The sequence below is a fragment of the Anthonomus grandis genome, chromosome 6 (assembly GCF_022605725.1).
Source record: "Anthonomus grandis grandis chromosome 6, icAntGran1.3, whole genome shotgun sequence".
NCBI classification, from domain to species: Eukaryota; Metazoa; Arthropoda; class Insecta; order Coleoptera; family Curculionidae; genus Anthonomus; species Anthonomus grandis.
In genome coordinates this window covers 24,477,192-24,497,170 of record NC_065551.1, presented here as the reverse complement: position 1 = coordinate 24,497,170, position 19,979 = coordinate 24,477,192, and the positions used below count along the sequence as shown (strand labels likewise).

The 19,979-nt window shown below is 29.9% G+C and overlaps 1 protein-coding gene across 1 annotated transcript in view; it reads right to left on the bottom strand.

Moving 5' to 3' along the window:
- LOC126737115 (transcription factor hamlet-like) overlaps positions 1-16,740 on the bottom strand; it is a 185,977-nt gene extending 169,237 nt beyond the window's left edge. Inside the window, exon 1 of the mRNA XM_050441848.1 lies at positions 16,307-16,740. Coding sequence (XP_050297805.1) covers positions 16,307-16,346 — 40 coding nt within the window. The 5' untranslated portion in view covers positions 16,347-16,740. The remainder of the gene's footprint in view (positions 1-16,306) is intronic.
- Positions 16,741-19,979: the final 3,239 nt, after the last annotated feature.

Below are 19,979 nucleotides of genomic sequence, written 5' to 3'. Positions count from 1 at the left end.
CTTCATTATTTCTAATAATTAACTCACAAGAAGAACAATTAAATTAGGTGATGTTGATTACCACATAACTTGTAAAATCAATGTGACTATTAAAATCAATTTGATTTGTATAGCTAGATTAACCTGAAGACCATTCTACAGCGAAGTAAGGACATCATAGTGTTTTACATTATGCTAAATCTTATGTATACTATTAGGAGTCGACTTGCTAGTTAGTAAAATTAAGAAAGTGTATAACGACATAACACAACAAGATGAATGAGTGAATGGGTGTTGCGAGACAAACTATAAGCAGAAAGATGAACAACATGCTTTAAGGGTATTATATTCTTAATATTAACTAACCTACAAGAACAAATAAATCAGATTCATCAAAATAGTTTCATATATGGCAATACACAAGTGAAACATAATTAAATTTAAGACATGGCTTAATGGTTTGATGGTAAATTCTTTTTGATACCATTTCTAGTAAATCCAATTGAAAAACTGTACCAGTAGACAGATTTATAATTTAATTTTACTTTATCTATTGTGTCATTATTAAATGCTGTTGCTAAAACTCCATCTTAAGAGTGTAAGGAAATTGATCAACCTTTAATAAAATCATTATTCATGACAGTTAATAACGATTAAAAAGGGATTTGTCAAGGGATCATTTCTGATATGACACCTTTAATCTTCACAAGGGTGGCATAAAGCATCGTTTGCTTAAAGGCGGTCAGGTCGGTTCGCAAATTAGTAGAGAATCATAATTAATTGTAAATTATGAATTATGAATTATATAGGGAAGTCTTTTTAAATACTTAAAATCATAAATGGTAAATTAATCACACGATCTTATTTTACTTTGCCTAGTTTGTAACTAATAGACGCCATTGCTAAAATTTGAACTTAAGAGTCTAAGCTAGTTGATATACCTTTAATAAAATTATTATTTAAAACAGTTAATAAAGATTAAGAAGAGATATATTAAAAGATCATTGCTGATATAACACCTTTCTCTTAATATTCCCAGTTAATTGACAACAGTTAAAAAAAGGAACGAAATTTATGATATGGGTTTTGTTAAGGCCCATGCAGAGAAGGCTCCCAGAGTACATTAATAAAAATTGCATAACAATGATTGCAATTTAAGCGCAATTATGCCAATTTTTGTGAATAATATTCCATGCATTTATTATTTTAACTAGTATATAGTTGTACTAATGTACATAGTTCCATATAAATGAATTAACTAATAAATATTATTATTAGGCATATTTAAGTAATACGTAACACAAAATAAGAATACTTGAGAAATTATTAAAAAATTCGTTGATTTGGAATTATATCCATAATTCTGGATTTTAATTAATTTCATGCACGTACATTTATATCGAAGCAGTTTCGAACTGATGGCAATTAATCGAATTAAATGGAAATCAGCAATTAAATCAAATTATTGATATTATAAAGGGTATTTTAATAAGAACGCAAGATTTGAACTGCGCACCATGTTTGACAGTCATAATCTCACATGAGTAAGAGGTGAAAAATCGAAAGTTGGTAGATGGAACTAGGGAAACATGGAGCATTACACGATGGAATAATACATGAAAATCGCAGAAGAGAATACATGAATTAGATCCTGCTGATTTTGCAAACAAAATAATTGCCAGTGATGAGGCCCATTTTTAGTTATACGGCTTCGTTAATACGCCAAAATGGGACTTAAAAATCCACGATTGATTCATCAGAAAGCAATACATCTACAACGTGTAGCTGTATAGGCTGCATTATGGTCTGGAGGAATAATGGAATTATTTTTCTTCAAAAACGAACAAGGTATGCAGTAACGGTGAATGCCTATTGACCTTGACGACATTTGGTTGTAGCCAAAGGATTGAAAAGATGTGAAAGCTGAAATTAGAACCTGTATCAATGACATTCATATATATACATATACACTGTGCCCAAGATAAGGATGTCTATCATGAGGATCTCGGCAGCTATAGGAGATACGAGGTTGATTAAATTAGAGAAATGTTGCGCATTTTAGAGCCTAACAATACGCCGTTTAGAAAGTTTTAAAATTTTGAGTAGTTCCGGAGATATTCGAGAAAAACCGAAATTTGCCGATTTCATTTTTATTTTTTTCTGGCGTTATTTAAAGAGATATGGAAAAACAACAGACACGTTTCGTTTCGAAGAAACCATCATCAACTTAATTTTTTTATATGGCGCGTAAAAAAAGTACAACCTGTATAAAATAGCATATTTTATTACGATTATAGCGATGTATGACACAATATGTTCCTACAATATTTAAATGTTAAAAATTGGATATTTATTAATTTCCGATGGTTTTGATGTAGTAGGTGGTGAAATGATGACACTGAGTATGGTGTAGTAGGCTGCTATTGTATGCTGATCTGGCATTGTGTGCGGGCGCACCATCCTGCTGAAACCAACAGTTTCTAACCTTGGCAAGCGGTAAGTTGTCCAAGGATTCTTCCAAATCGCGTTCCAATAAGTTGCGATACCGCTCCGAGGTAAGGGAATTGTTGTAAAAAAGGGGCATATTAAATCTGTTCCAAAAATGCCAACCCACATATTACCGAAACGGTGTTGATGTCTAGCCATTCGGTGTACTCGGGGATTATCTCTTGACCAATAATGGGTGTTCTTCCGGTTAAAAATTCCATTATTTGTAACCATGCTCTCGTCGGACCAGATAATCCTATGGGGAAATGTTTTATCCTCCTGACATTTCCTGGTGTACCACTCACAAAATGTTTTGCGCCTTTCTTCGTCACCAGGTCGTTACTGAGGCCTTGACAGATTCTAAATTTAAACGGGTGGTATTTATGTTTTTTCAAAATGAAATGGGCAGTAGATTTTGGTATTCCAGTGGTATTTTCAATTTTTCTAACAGATATTTCCGGATTTTCAGTTACAGCTAATACCACATTATTTTCTTTTTCTTCATTGCAGGGCTTATTTCTTGACAATACTGGCTTCTTAAACGCACCATACTGCTTAAGATTAAAAACCAATCGTCCAAAAATTTTTGTAATAGCTTGTTTCCTGTCTGGATAGTTATTTAAATACACACGACCAGCTTCAACGGCGTTGCTGTAGCAGAGGATATAACATTTCAACATATGAAACTTTTCCTCAGGTAAAAAAGCGTCAAAACACAATGTCAACTAAATTTATCAAATAATTAAAACTATTTACTTCACTTAAGATAAAAAGAATAAAAGATAATGGTTATAATAAAAACTACTTTGACATTTAATTTTTATTTAATTTTGACATTTTCTCAACGTCATTATTTCACAGCCTACATTAAAACTACCGGAATTTAATAAAAAATCATTTTTTACAATTAAAATTTTGTAAAAACATATAGTGTCATAGATCGTTGTAATCGTAAAAAAATATGCTAATTTATACAGGGTGTACTTTTTTAACGCGACATATAAAAAAATTAAGTTGATGATGATTTCTTCGAAACGAAACGTGGTACGAAAAATCTCGCAATGTTATTTTTTAGAGCTTAAAAAGTGGCCATGAGAAAGTGTTTTTTGTTTTTCCATATCTCTTTAAATAACGCCAGAAAAAAATAAAAACGAAATCGGCAAATTTCGGTTTTTCTCGAATGTCTCCGGATCTACTCAAAATTTTAAAACACAGTTAGGCTCTAAAATGCGCAACTTTTTTCTAATTTAATCAACCTCGTATCTTCTATAGCTGCCGAGATCTCCATGATAGACATCCTTATCTTGGACACACTGTATAATAACTTTATTGAAACTTTCGTCAAAAGGTCACGTATATTCTAGCAAAGCCGTGGCGGCCATTTTAAGATATTTTGTTTTATACATCATTCCCAAATGTATACTTTTTAAATGAATAAATATTCCAGTACTTTCCTACAGAAAAACCATGTTTTATTAAACACTGAAATCTTGCGCTCTTATTAAAACACCTTTCATTTGTATATATTCAAATATCCGATCGAATATTTAAAGTTAGGTTAATGATGTATTATACTCTTAATGAATTTTTTAAGGATTCCTTCTTTAAAGAAAAAGGAATTTGCTCACATTCATCTATTTCTTAAATATTGCTCTTATATATGAAGTTACTCAGTCAAACACACTTTGAATCTGGTTGGTTCTGGCTGGCGCATAGAAGGAAGGTGGCGGACCTGGCTTTGTTTTATCAATGCTATCACGGTAAATGTTTTTTCAAAGTGGCCTATATCATTCCACCAAGAGCTATACATGCAAAATCTACTCGACCGGCTGATGCCACTCATTATTATCGAATTTAATCTTTTTTGTGTATTTTTGATTACATTAACATATCTTTTGTGTAAATTATCAGAATTATTGATAATTTTATATTCAGCTTCAACTAGCCAAGTGCTAAATAAACAACATTTTATTTAATTTTACTTTAGCTCGTTTCATTTCAGAAATGCTATTTAGGTTTGAAAAGGGAATTTTTGTAACCGATGCGATATATCGAGTGGTGAGCTTTAATTAATAGGCAATTAACTTGGGTCGGAAGCTTCTCGCTACATTTCCGGATTTGGCAAAAGCTTTTAATATGGTACCTCATGACTAAAAAAAAATGCATTGGTTCGGTATCAGGGGTGTAGGTGGAATCCTACTGAGGAGTATTCCTGTAACAAAGCAAAAATTAAGATTTGTAATCAGTTTCACACAAAATGTCGAGACACTCTTACCAGTGGGGATACTACAGGGAACAATCTTGGGACCAGTGCTTTTTCTGAAATTTATTAATAATTTGTTTAATTTAATAGGCCTTCAGAAAAACAGTATCATACGCGGATTACATAGTATATGTTGATGCTGAATATAGCTCGGATGAAACAAATATTGCTGCTAACAATAAAATTTAATAAACTTATACCTGGCTAAACGCTAAGTTTGAATACTGCAAAAGCAAAACTTTTCTATCTAAATACAAATATATAAATTAATTGTAGTTTCAACCTAAAAATAAGAAAGGTTAGTGACATATGATACCTTGGACTACAAATAGACCAATATCTCAGATTGGACTGCCATGCTGAAATTACTTCGTATATATTAAGGCGTAATTTTTACAAATTTTAATAACTTAAAGGCTTTCTTAGTATCAAAACGCTTTAAGAAATATATCAAACACTAGTGGAATCGGTTCTAAGTTATAATCACTGTATCTGGGCAGGTGGTTATGACAAAATGAAATGTTTGCAAAAGTGGTTTATTAAGAATATCTTTGATAAACTAAGAATGTTCTCCACTTCTGAGCTTTTAACCATCTTTAGTTTTTGATTATATTTTATCTGTCTTAAAATTTATTCATTATGGAAGAGCGAATCATCAAATAAGAATTCATAATTATAGTCATAGCCAAGATTTAAGAAAATAGTTAAAGATGCTAAACGCAATGACGACCTTTTGTAAAAAGTGTGAAACTTGGCCACTCCGTCTGGAGAGTCCAGGTACGGAAAAAATTACATAAACACCAATTAAATATTCTAATTTATATATCTTTAAATTATAAAGACTCTAAGAGATTATTATCTTTGATTACGTTTACTATTGTTTCTTTTATCAGTGTATTATTGTCAGAGTAATAATAATTATACCTGTAATTATTTTTATTTCGGATTATACTAAATATTGTTTATTTTCTAGGTAATTTTCCAAAAATTATAAGTTCGGTGTAAGCAGGTAAAAAAAAGTACTAAAGGTTTATGGAATGATGGTTTAGGAAGATATCAGTACTCAAAGTAGATCTGCAAATTTCGAGATCAATGACGATAAAAAACAGTTAAAGCGTAATGTTTAATCGGTTGACAAAAAAAAGAAATTTTTATTTTGAGGTTTATACTACCCTTCTAGAACGTGGTTTTACAAAATATAATGTAATAAAGGAAGCAGCAAATTTGACAAAAGGACCAGTGAGCATAGTATGGAAATTATTGGAAAATCAGTAAACCAATCGTCCCAAGATGAAAGAGAAAAGATTTTTTCACTCTTAAGAAACTCGACTTGAATGATGTCAATTTTACACAGAGAAAAATGTATTCTTTGTATAGAAAATAAATGATTCACCACTTGTTGCAAAGACTAAAAAAAATACAGGAATAGAATGTTGTCGTTACACTCTCAGGAAATGTATCCTTAAAATTGGTTTCAAAATTTAAAAAATTATTTTTTAGTTATGAAATAGGTCCTTTTAAACACATAGATAATGAGATAGTTGACATATATTCATCCATGGATAGGTTGGAATTGAGATATAGTTTCATTAGATGAGACGTGATATGAAACTCATAAAAATCTAGATAAAGGCTAGATAGACAACGGGCAAGTACACAATCAAAGCTCCATTTAAGAAAAGCGTGTTAGTATAATTCATGCTGGAACAAACAACGGATTCATACCACAATAATATTACATTCAAAATATTTGAAACGTGGCTTAAAAATAAATTATTACTCAATATTCTTCCAAACAGTGTCATAGTAATCACAGTCGAACTCTTTATAAAAGTCCGTGTACCAGTGACACTAAAGCTACCATCCAGAATTATATGATGAAGAATGATATTGATTCTAAAAAAAATTATACAGTTTAAAATTCAAATCAGTTTCGATAAAGCAATATTATTGTAATAGTTTAGCGGCAGAAATGGGTCATACGGTATTGAGATTGCGTCCTTATTATTGCATGTTTAACCCAATTGAGGAATAATGTTTCACCAACTTTTGATTCTTCTCTTATAGAATTAGGTCAATCCGAATTAACGAATAAAAAAATAAGAAGTTGGGAGAAGTGTGTACAACATATTTAATATTGAATCGTACCTAAATATAGATCTATAGAGGATAATTATTAATTAGACGACGACAGTGAGAATTATAGTTAATGTAGTGGTGTAAATTACAATACTGTATATATTTATTTATTTTGTATTGCACTATATATATTTATGTGGTAAAGTCGGTAAGTAGTTTTATATATGCTACGTTATAAAATTTTATTTATTTGATCATTTCAAATTCATCATTCACCATCAGTGTTTACCTACCAGATTTCATCTGTACAGATAGGTGCATATACATTTTTGCATTTTTTCAGTAAAATATAGTAGCACCACATTTATTTTATTAATATTACCAATGACGAGACAAGTTCGTCTCGCCACCATTTCATCGAAGCAAGCCTAAGCTTATCAGGACTGAATATTATGACTTTCTTGGATTTATTTTACGACTATACCAAAACCGTGCGAAATAGATAACGCAATTAAGAAATGACAAGGGGAAAATACTAATTTATTAGGAACGACTTTTATTGGAGAATCTATATAAGTAAGTTGGTTTATGGTTTGGCGTATTTTTTGTTCTGAAGTATTGAAGTTGTGATTTTCCTTTTTTTCATAATAGCTTTAAATAGATTTTGTTTTCTAATGTACAGACTAAAACTTTTGTGCTTTAGTTATATGGAATTAACTACACACTATTACAAGAGTTACTGTATTCTATTGTATTGTCTCTATTTATATATATCAACTTTTTTAACCTTCCCATTAAAAAAACCACCAGCCACTACTGATATATTCTTTTTATTTCTATATTTTTTCTTACGTTTCCTTTCGCTATAAAGCAAGAGTGAGGCTTTATAATAAATAAACATTATTACATACAAAGCTCTCTTCCTTCCAGGGTCGCTTTATAAATTAGAGAAGGAAATGCCTAGTGGACTTAGAGGATAATTTATAAAATTAATTAATCTCATAATTGAATTAAAAAGGTTTATTAGTTATAAAATTTCCATAAAAACCCACAACTGGCAAATTACTAAGACGACCTCGTTCCATTTTATTTGTCATCCGCAATCAAGTATACATCTTTACACTCATTACATTTCCAACCTTTAAATTGCCCTATTCATCGGTAAAACAATTAAAATTTTTATTACCTTTATCGCTTTTGCAATGGATCGTTCAATATTCAATACATCGGCCAATGATGATAACAGTTTATGTTTATGCAAAAAATAGGCGATACCCACGTTTGGATATATTCCTTTTTGCTGTTTTTTTTTGTAATTTTTAATTGCTTATGAATCTTATCGGGCAGATTTTATTTATAGCGGAGAAAATGGCGAAACTGCCATTGTTTCACGAAATAGGTTACTTTTGTGATTGGTATGCATAAACGTGATTTTTGCGGTATATTTTTTTGCCATAATAGTATTATTAATGCGGATATGAGTAAAATGATATCATAATAATATGTTTGTCATTAATTTAAGAAAGTTTTGTTCTCATTGATATTTTCAGTTTATTTATATTTTCTTACTAACGATTCTTCTTTTTGCCTGCCAAAATATTACAAAAGTCCTTGAACAGAATTATTAAAAATTTACGTATTGGTAAAGTGCTTTTTAATTATTATTTTTCTATACTATTTTTGACTATAGTAATACACAAATGATTTTATCAACAAAAAAACATTTTTTACTATTCTTTACCTTTAACATGGTCTTAACTTATTTTTCCTTAGTTTTTTTCTAGAGACTAAATAATTCGTACTTTCTAGCAGGTCTGGGGTATCTGCAATGACATGACCTATTATTCTCCAAAATTGGTAAATTATTTGTACACTTTTATTATATTTATATCTTTTTTTTAATTATATATTTTATTTGCCCAGAAAATAATAAAATAATTTAAATATTATTAATATTCGATGGAAAAGGGCTTAAAATAATACGAAACTTGGCCTTTAGATGTGCTACTGCAGGAAAAAAGTCGCAGGAAAAATTCGAAAAAATCGATCTTGATTATCTGGAAAAAGCCAAATGTTTCAATAGTGCCCGTAAAAGTAAAAAATCATCTAGATTATTTAGATAAATTAAAAGTTTAAAAATAAAATAAAAAAATTAGAAAAACGAAATGGCCTAACGAGAGAATCGTTTGTCATTAGATATCCAAACGGATGTCCGGTTTTAAAGACACCAGCTATCTTATGAACAATAAAACATAAAGGACCCGTTTTTGGAGATCCATTTGTAATGCATTACCTATTCGTTGTCTAATTTATTTGGACCAATTTTAGTCACTAAAAATTTTGTTCCTTAACGGGTTTTCATATTAAAAAAAAAGTAGAACAACCAATTTATTTTGTAAATAATAACGTTCACCTTAGGTGCTTAGTACTCTGCTAAGAGAGATGCTCTTTTAGGGTCTGAAGTACGCTGATAAGTTGCACCTTGCTGATAGTTTTGCACAACATTTTTGTCATCTCTTTGCGCTTAGTATCAATCTTCCGAGTTCTTGTATACCTAAAGTATTAGATAATAATAGTCTGCTTAATATTTAATCCTTGAAAGCTAAAAAAAACACTAGTTCTGATGGTATATCTAATAAAGATATGCGGAGTCTTAATTGATTGCCCTAATATATATTTTAATCTGGGTTAATCCGATAATAAAATAAGAAAACTTGACGTTTGACCTGACAAACTTTACAACAAATGCTAAGACAAACCGTAAGCACTCTAATTTTTTAGGAACAGTAAAAGAGAAAACAATAAAGATTATTGTAGTAGTTTCAACATGGAGATTTGCTCAAAAAGTCAGCTTTAACAAATCGTTGTGTTGTCCTTTAGTATATCTATCTTAAACAAAAGATAATTGAAAGTCGTTTTTGCTGATTGTACCAAGGCATTTGACACAGTTGTTCATGGGATATTTATAAAAACGCTGCATGGGTCTGGATTATCGGGCAGGTCATCGATATTTTTAGCATCTTATCTGTTTGCTCGAATACAAAAAGTCATGATCAGCAATATATAAACTTGTACATTTAATGTCACGTCTGATGTACCGCAAGGTAGCAACTTGGGTCTTCTGCAATCCTTATTAGTTACTTGCCTCAGAATCTGTATTACTGTATAGGCTAATGTTTGCGAATTAACTTAGTTTTTTTAAATCTGCCAGTAGTATTAAACATACAGTGGCAGCTCAGGATTATTTGAATTTGATTTTGAGTTAATTTGAAAACATCCGATTGACGTCGGCCAATTGCAATAAATACAGCATGGTTTCATATAATCGAAAGGTGGATACGGTCATTCAGCATAACTATATGGAGACTTCTAAGTTTGAGAAGTGTACTGAGATTAAAGACTTGGGTAATTTATTACAGCTATGTTAAATTTATTAGTCATCATATTATCCTTATTAATAAAAATTGTAATATTTTGATTTGTTTTATCTGAAATAGCAGGGATTTTAGTTTTCAGACTACTCAAATCTCTACTATTTCGTATGAGAGGTAGACCTTATACCTATCTTGTTAGATTTCACTTAGAATATGCTGAGAATAAATTATAGTCGCCAACTAACTACCTATGCACACAATACTAAAATTAAAAGTGAGAAGCTATATAACAAAGTTTTTTTTGTATAAAAATAATTTTAAATTTCATTGTTTAGCAAAACGCTAGTTTAGAATTACTAGCAAAAAAAAAAGAAAAGTAGAATTTATTTTAATTTTTTTTCCATTATTGTTTGAAAAGATCTCTTAAAATAGTTGACCTATTTTCGTGATTTCCTTTTCGACAGGACTTACTTTTTCAAATTTAATATTTCTCATTAGATAGCTATAAAAAGAACAATAATGTTTGAAAAACCACTCGCTAGATCCATGCTAGAACTATGTGTTTTGTCACAAGCTACATGTGTAAGCGAACTACATGTGTAAGCGAATTTGTAAGCGAACAAAACAATTTTCAGCATTGTTTGAATACTTAAAATATTAAATGGATAGTATCCCTAGCTACTTGATAATAACTCTTTGGCTTAACAAATTAGTATTGTTTTGCCTTTGATAGAGAGTGAGTTACTCACCCATTAAAGAGCACACTAATCATTAAAGGCACACAGAAGTTTTCATTCACTTTCAGCAGACACGCAGCACCAAGAAATAAATGGTTTTTATATTTACTGTAGTTAGCACCATTCGGGTAAGTAATAAATAGGTATTTTAAAACCAATGTTTGTAGATATTTCTTTGAAATCTATATTTCCAACTTTGATTAGATGATTTAATTTATCTAAAATTGTTTAGACTGTTGTTTTCTATTCTTCAATTTGATATAAGCTCTTTTAGCTGTTTAATAGATATTAATTTTTTTGTACTTGGACCTTATGGACATTTACAATAATACATACATTTTCCAATGGTGTGACTATATCAGAGTAGTGTTATAAGCCAAAAAGTAATAATAATTAAAATTAAGTGTATTAAAATTGTAACAAATTCATTCTCTTAGGGCAGATTTGCAAAGCTAAAATATCATAATTTCTTGAATGTTAATGGCACTACAAAAAAGTTTAAAAACATTCAAAGCAAGTCTTTATTAATAAATAAATATTGTTTTATTGATAATAATAATAATAATAATAATAATAATAATAATATATTTATTTAAAATCACATAACAATTACAAACACTGTACATGAAATGAAATAATGTCAGCAAAAAATGCACTAGGATTAGATACAATACTCTCTTAAAGAGTAGCGTTCCAGCTTTACTAACAAATCCTTAATTGCAGCATTAAACGTTCCAACTGATACAATTCTTTTTATGTGTTCTGGTAGAGAATTAAATAGTTTTATATATGCATAATGTAGAGACTTTTCTGTTAGTAAAAGTTTATAAACTGGATACCTAAAGTTTAATACCCTTGTGTTATATTTATGCTCCGTTTTTGATTGGAAAATATGTATGTTTTTGAAAAGAAACATTAAACATTCAAATACACACATCGGAAAAGTCTATATTTTTAAAAAATAATAAAATTATAAAAAAAAATTTTTTTTTGGTGATTAATTTAAATCAAATTTGAAGATTGGCTCATCCTGTAGATTTCTGTGAAAACAGAATCTTAACACTGATAACAAATATTTTAGGAATTTTTTCACAAAACAGAAAAAACCATGGTTTTTATATTGCAATAAATATTCTGGTAGTCCCGATTTCGTTCATGGTACAGAGTTACTGCTTTGCAGAGTGAATAAAAATAATGTGTTTTATCATGGAACGATGTCATTTAACTTTGGAGGAGATGAATAGAGCTGTAGGACTTCTTCAAGGAGGCATGCGGCAAATTGATGTAGCTGAGCATCTAGAAGTCTCTCAGAGCGTTATAAGTCGATTGTGCCGGCGTTTTCGTGAAACTGGAAATCCAGCTGAACAACATCCAGGACGTGACCGCGCTACGATAGCTGCTCAAGATAGATTTTTAGTTTTAACTGCTAGAAGGCAACCTAACATTACAGCTCCTGAATTGGTTATCAACTTGCACGGAGCACACAATATTACCGTAGGCCGTGATACTATAAGAAATCGTCTCCATGAAGGCAAACTTACCCCAACAAAACATCGACACCGTTATTTTGTCTATGAACAATAGATGTCGAGCCGTCATAAACCAGCGTGGAGGTCATACTTTGTACTAATTTGCGTTTTTTATAAAGATTTTTTTTTGTATCTAATTTAAAAAACATTTTTTTTTCATTATACAAAACAATAAATTTTTAAAGAAATTGTAGACTTTTTTTTAAATTTTACTTATAGGCAGTTCTTTATTTTTGTAATTTTGGTTATTTTTTTAGTATAGTAAAAGAGTCTTAATTACTATAATTTAGCTATTATTTATCCAGAACAATTCAAAAAAAAAATAAGGTCAATTTATAAAAATATCCCTAGACTTTTTCGATGTGTTTATATATAAGGCATATACGGTCATAATACCCAAATCTCTAAAGACTGACCTACAACTTTGAAGAAAACCTTTGAAATATTTTGTAACACGCTTTATCTTTTCCCCAAAAAATTATACTATTTTAACCAATAGATTCAAAGTTAGCCAAGTAAAGAATTCTTAAGGATTTTTCACTCATGTATTTTCCAACTATTCTAATACCATAATAAATAGAATTTAACTTTTTTATTAGCTGGTTTATATGGTATGACCAGCTAAGATGTTCATTAATATATAAACCTAACATCTTGGCATTTTCGTTTACATTTAAATCATTATTGCCAAATTCAATTTGCAAAGGCTTTTGTATGTTACATTATTTTGTTCGAAATATTATAATATTTTTTTTGTCTTTGTTTAAAATTAAGCTATTTCAATTAAAAAAGTATGTGATCTTGTCAAAAAATTCTTCTGTTTTATTTAATAAATCTTTTAATGATTAGTGTCATCAGCATATTTAAAAATTTTCTCGCTAGGTGAATTGATTAGGAGATCAATATCATTAATAAATATTATGAACAATACCGGACCAAGTATACTGCCTTGTGCAATTCCTTATCTTATCACTAAATACACATTTAGAATAACCTGTTTTCCCATCCTTTAATATTTTTACTAATTGTTTTCTGTTATTAATGTAGGACCTAAACCACTCTATTACATTTCTCGTTATATTTCTCTAATTTTTTTATTAACAGGTCCCTATTCAACAATCGTATGCTTTGGTTGGATCTAAAAGCATTCCATGAGCAACTTTACCATTTTCCAAATGTTCTACAATGTTTTTAATGAACGCAAATATAGCAGTTTGTGTTGATTTGCGTTTTAAGAAACCCTGTTGATTTTCACTAAATAGGTTATTGGAAGTAAAGAAATTAATCAATCTTGTGCTCATAGCTGCTTCGAAAATTTTTGAAAATCCCGGTAATAGGTTTATGGGCCTATAATTAATAAAATTATCAGACTCCCCTTTTTTAGGGCAATTTTTAAATTTTCCGAAAATATTCCATAATTAAAAGAGTTAATAACATAGCACAGGACATTATTGATTTCAGAAATTGCTATTTTAATAATACTTGTAGGGATTTCATCTATTCCACTGCTATTTTTATTTTTCCTCTGGTGTAACGGGACTTAAAAACATTCACCTAGAATTTTCTTCAATTAAAGAATTAAATGGAATTTTAGTCAGGGAACTTAAAAGGTCTGAAATAACATATTAAAACAGTGTTTTATTGTTGTCCCAAAAAATAAATAGTCTGTCTTGTCTTCATTAAACACCAAATAGTTCTTGAAGAACTATTCCTGTGCTGTCTTTAAGTAACTATAAGAGATGTCAAGGATTATGTACAAAATATTAAGACAAATAAAATAAGCACTATTAAAAGACCGATGTAATGCATCGAACCAAAGATTCGTACTGAAAATCATAATTATTTATTAATTTTTCCGGAATTCTCTATCATTATCTCTTTGTATAAAGGACATAGAGGCTTCCTACAGAAAATATTTTTCAAAAAACTGTTATATGAAAATGTTGTTATTTCTAATTTAACTATTATTTCTAAGTAATATTCCTGCAAACCCAAAGTATTTTTGGATATTCATCCAAAGTAACAGAGGCACGTTTAATATTCCTTCTAAAATGACCTTTAATGACAAAGTTAGCTTGGATATTAAGAACGCAGCAGATAATATGTTTGCCGAATGCTTTTCACTGGCTTACTCAGATGGACTCTTGCTTTTTTTTAACTTTAAAAATTCAATTAATTTAAATAATGTATTTGTCGATATCATAGGTTTATGATGCTATTGCTTCCTCTAGGAATAGGATGTGAACTGGACCAGATGTAATCCAAAGACTAATAGATTATTTTTAATTCATCTCTTAGTTCAGTTTCCTGCATGAAAAAAACAATTATCTATAACCTATTTTTAAATCTGGGAACATAAGTAATATGACCAACTATCCCGCTGTATATAACCAAGCAGAGTTACTAAATTGTCTTGTGAGTAAGACATTAAGTTAATCGGGAGCAATTTGGATTTATAAAAGGCAGATCTGCTGATGCCAATTTGTTTGGCATGTTAATCACATATTCAATAAATTAGAGGGAAGATCCTAGGCTGACTCGATCTCTATTGATTGCTCTAAAGCTTTTAATCGGGTCAATCTAAGAGAAAATTAAGGCTTTAGCTGTTGCAGATCCTCTTTTTCAGTGAATATCTGAATTTGTAAGGGAAGCACCAGTGAGAAAGTCATCAAAAAAGTAAGGTCCTAAAACTCTACCTTGCACTATACCGCACCACACATTGACTTTTTGAGGGTGTTAACATTCTGTGAACCAATGAAGGTTTTCGATCGCCCAGTATCGACAATTTTGTCTGTTCACATGGTCGCTTAGAGTAAACGTTGCTTCGTCAGAAAATATCCGTTTTACAAAATTATCGTTATCACTACATAATTGCCGCATTTAAAAATCATATTCCGATAGCTCTTGAAGTAAGAATATTTTATAAGGGTAGAACTTTGCTTTTTTTAATACTTTATGCATAGTAGATTGCGATAGTCTGTGATTGTGGCTTTGTGATTATCTTGGACCTTGGCCAACAGAAAGTTGGGCTCATCTTATTGAACCCCGACCAGCTTTTTGAATATTCCAAACATGCCCAAATTCACGAAACTTTGCTTCAACTCTGATTACCATGCTTTGACTAATAAATATCGATTCTTTCACGTTCAGTTAATATTTTCATATTTTATACAATAGCAGTAGGTAATAAAGTGTAGTTACTAATAAAACGCAGGATGACACTGCTTTTGCCTTTCAAAAAGAATAAACACACCTTTCAAATGAAAAAATACTTCAAATAGTTGCACCAAAATTCATTCACTTGTTGACACTGACAACAACTAAAAAACCAAAATACTGACATTTAATTTAGATAGGTATTTCTTTAATTTTACAATTTATGATCATTTTTCGTTCAAAATTGCTTATGTAACTACTATTCATTTGTGCCATATCGTTTGTAAAAAAATGCGTTATTTCTTGTTTATTCTGCATTAAAAAATGATGGTTTTTATATAAAGAACATATTGATTACGTCATACCTTTTTTTTGAATGACTCTATATATTTAATTTTCAAGTAGAAAAACCCAGTATTAAAACTGACGGGTTCGGGCATTTTTTTCAAAAATGATCTATTTCATTTTAATTGAATTTATTCGCTATTTTATGGATGCACTATATAAAGAGACAAATACAGGTTAATTAAATTATTTGCAGATGATAAAGAATATTTCTGAACTCCAAATGTTAAACTTTCTTCATTATTTTACAGTTTAACCTAAGTCAAAAAAGCTGTAATTATAGTAATATTTGATATAGTATAAGACAGTAAAAAAAGTTGTATTTAAACTAAAATGCAAAAAATTCTAATTACTTACCCAGAGCTGTGACCCTCCTAGCTACGGACTTCGATCGCATCTTTTGACACAATTTAAAGTTCTGGCAAGTAGTCCATAACCTCTATCAGAGACTCGACCACACACGATTAAAATGAAATAAAAACAATAGGACACATATACAAAACCTCGGAAAAAAAGCAGGATTATCAATTTAAAAAAAAAAGACAAAAAGAAAAATGATTGAAGAAATACCGATGATGATAAAGACAATAATAAGACGTCGACGGTAGTTCAGTTTGGTTCAGTTCGGGTCAGCAGCAGGAGTCGCGCACTTGTCACCCGCTCGTGTCACTTTTTTTTTCTTCTCTGTCTCGTCCTCCGCGGGCCAATAGGCGGTCGCTGTCATGTTTTGTCACTGCGACGCGGTTTGTCTGTTGTTTTGGGTGCGCGCGTCGCCACCCGCCACAGAGCCGTGGAGAACTCTTCGCTCTTCGCGACCGCCAGGAGGAACACAACATAGAGACGGCTAGATAAGAGAATCCTGCTGCGAAACGCGAATCGATAGGGTTAGAAGAGAAGGGAATTGCAAGGGGGAGTGGGAGGGAGATAAGGGAGAGGGAGGGAGGGAGAGAGAACGGGAGAAGAGGCAGTAGCGGATCTTCTTGGGGGATGAGCCTAAATGGATAAAAGGGGGGCTCGGGTGGGCAGTAGTCAGAAGAGTGGAGGGGTAGCAGGAGCTGCGGGTGAAATATTACCGTTGCGGTTTGTTGGTCGGAGGTGATTTGGTTTTATTGTCGTGAATAATTGCTGTTGATCCTCGCTGTGTTACTGTTATATACCACAAACTGATATTAATTAATTAGATTGGATCTACCTTAAAACTTATTTTTTTCCAGTAGAGAAATTTTAATTTTTCGAGGAAATATTTATACATAAAACTTAATTGATGAAGTCGCCACTCGAGAATCCTGATCTTAATCCAATTGAGAGATACGTAGGCAGTATCCAGAAAAATTAAAAATTATGATCAGCTATTGAGGCAACTCAAAAATTATGGAATTCCACTCTACGTGGGATAATTAAGAACCATATTGGATATATGAAAAGCAGATGCCAGAACAATAGTTATGCAACTAAATATTGACATTGCTGGAATAAAAATAATATATTTTTTGTTTTTCTACTTTTGCTGCTTTAACATTAATTTATTGTTATACATTTATTACAAGATAAGCCAATACAGCACATTCATTTAAAATTCAGGTGTTTTTTTCTTCTTTTATTTTTCAGACACGTCGATAAGCATTGTCACTTGCGCATTTTTTGACAATAAAAATTTTCTATACAAGCAAAAACATAGAAAATTAAATAACATTCTACTGTGACAAATAATCTTGGCGCCCAACTGTAGAAGATAAAAACCACAAAAATATCGATATTTTATAGGTGTAGAGGCAAGATATTATTGATACCTTATATGCAGTATGTAAATAGGCGTAAGAAAAATAATAACCTAAGATAGTTATTCAGCATTTTATCGAAGGTACCCCCTCAATTAGAAACTATGGTGTCAACATTAATTTTTTTCATTGAAACGCCCTGTATGTCATGACATTTTATAATTCCACAACTTATTCTAAATACCTTTTATATCTTTCTCTTTTGTATAGTTTTTGATAACATACCATATGCTAAAAGTTAGGGATTTGACAAAAATGTGACGTAACCGACGAATGAAAAATAGGGTATTAAAAAATAAAAATTTATACAATATTTATTAATGTTCAATTTTTTGTCTATTTACTTCAATGCATTTTTGAAGTCGCTAAATAACTGCCAATTTCATATTTTTAATCACTTGCGGATCAATTAGTCTAGTTTCTCATCGAATTATTTGCTCTAAATCATGGACATTATTTTGTCTATTCACATAAGCTTTAGACTTCAAATAGCCCCATAAGAAAAAAACTAAAGGGGTTATATTATAGTGGCCACTCAATCAGTCCTCTTCGTCCAATCCATATGTGCAAAAAAATTGCATCAAGAACGGTTCAAGACTTGAGGCACCAGGTAACCAAAATATTAATTATAAAGGACGCATTGAATCAAATGGATAACAAATTAAACATTGGTTGCAATAAATCTAGAATAATTTTTGATATTTTTATTCCTTGAGGCACCTTGTAAAGGAACTTTCTATTTTGAAAAATGCACAAGTGACAAAACTAATCAAAACGTCCTAAAAATAAAAGAAACCTCTAAATTTTAAATGAATTTGTTTTTTTCATCGTGACTGCACTGTATAATCATAATAAAAATTAAACCCTACTTAAGGTTTTTTTATATCTATCGCAGTTCTATAGCACAAGTTATCGACATTTATTAATTTGTAAATTATATAAATTATAAAAGGTCATTAGAGAATCCGACCCTAACATATATATATAACTTGTTTGGTCTAGCAATAATATGCTGAATAACTATCTTAAAATATTGTTTTTTCTTACTCATATTTACATACTGCACATGAGGTCAATAAAATCTTATACATTGCATCTACACCTATAAAATATCGATATTTTTGTAGTTGTTATCTTCTACAGTTGGGCGCCAAGATTATTCGTCACAGAAGAATGTTATGTAATTTTGTATGTTTTTTTAATATTTTAGCTTTTCTGAATTTAAATAAAAGAAATGAAATGGTGTAAACTCATAAGATACGATTTTTTATATGGAGTACTAGTATTCAGCACGTTAATTAAAATAAGTTTTCGTGTATTTCAATTTAGTGAAAAAATCGTCACAATTTGTATTTATTCTATTTAAATATTTAAGAAAATCGTTTTAAACCCACAAACTTATTGAATAATTAGAAAACTTAAAATTATAAATATAAAATCTATCTTTATAAGAATGTGTATTTATTTATTTTCAAACAATGTGTTATTATACAATGTAAATAATGATTTTTAAGAAACATTAAACATAAACAGTAGGTTGTACGAAAAAAATAAATATATGTCGTTAAATTTGCAAACGCTATAATTTAACAACATAAATTTTAAAAGCAAATTCAAAATTATTTAAAACTAATCTTCAGTATTTTTCGAAATTAAAAAACAATTTCACAATTTCAAATTTAAAACAAATTTTATCAATTTTTTTAAGTTAATGGAAAATTCTTGTATTTATTTGTAAAGTGCATACCATGGTGTACATTTTATTAATAAACATAATTTAACTCAAAATCACAAAATAACTGCAAAAATTAGTTATTAAAAACAAACAAATTATATATCAATTTTGTGTTTTATTACTAAAACTAAATGTTTGTCAAAAATCATTAATTACATTATTCTACAAGAAAAAAAATATCCATCCTGATAGAAATTTCATATCTATAATTTAAAGTTCAGAAATTATTCGTTAATTGTGTTAGTTTCAAACTTTTATTTTTTTCGTAAAATAGCAATTTTACAAAGAGGTACAAATATGAATTGCAACAATCTTTCAAATTATATTTATAAAAACTAAAATATTTGAAAAATAAAAAAAATGTTTTTTAACATTTTTCTGTGTCAAACTTTTGGCGCCCAACGGTTGACGATAAATTATTTCTTTAAATTCTTTTTTTTTATTTCTACTTTATTTTGTTGCTGAATAACAATTATCATTTTTCTTACGTTTCTTTCTGCATATTTATATACTACGT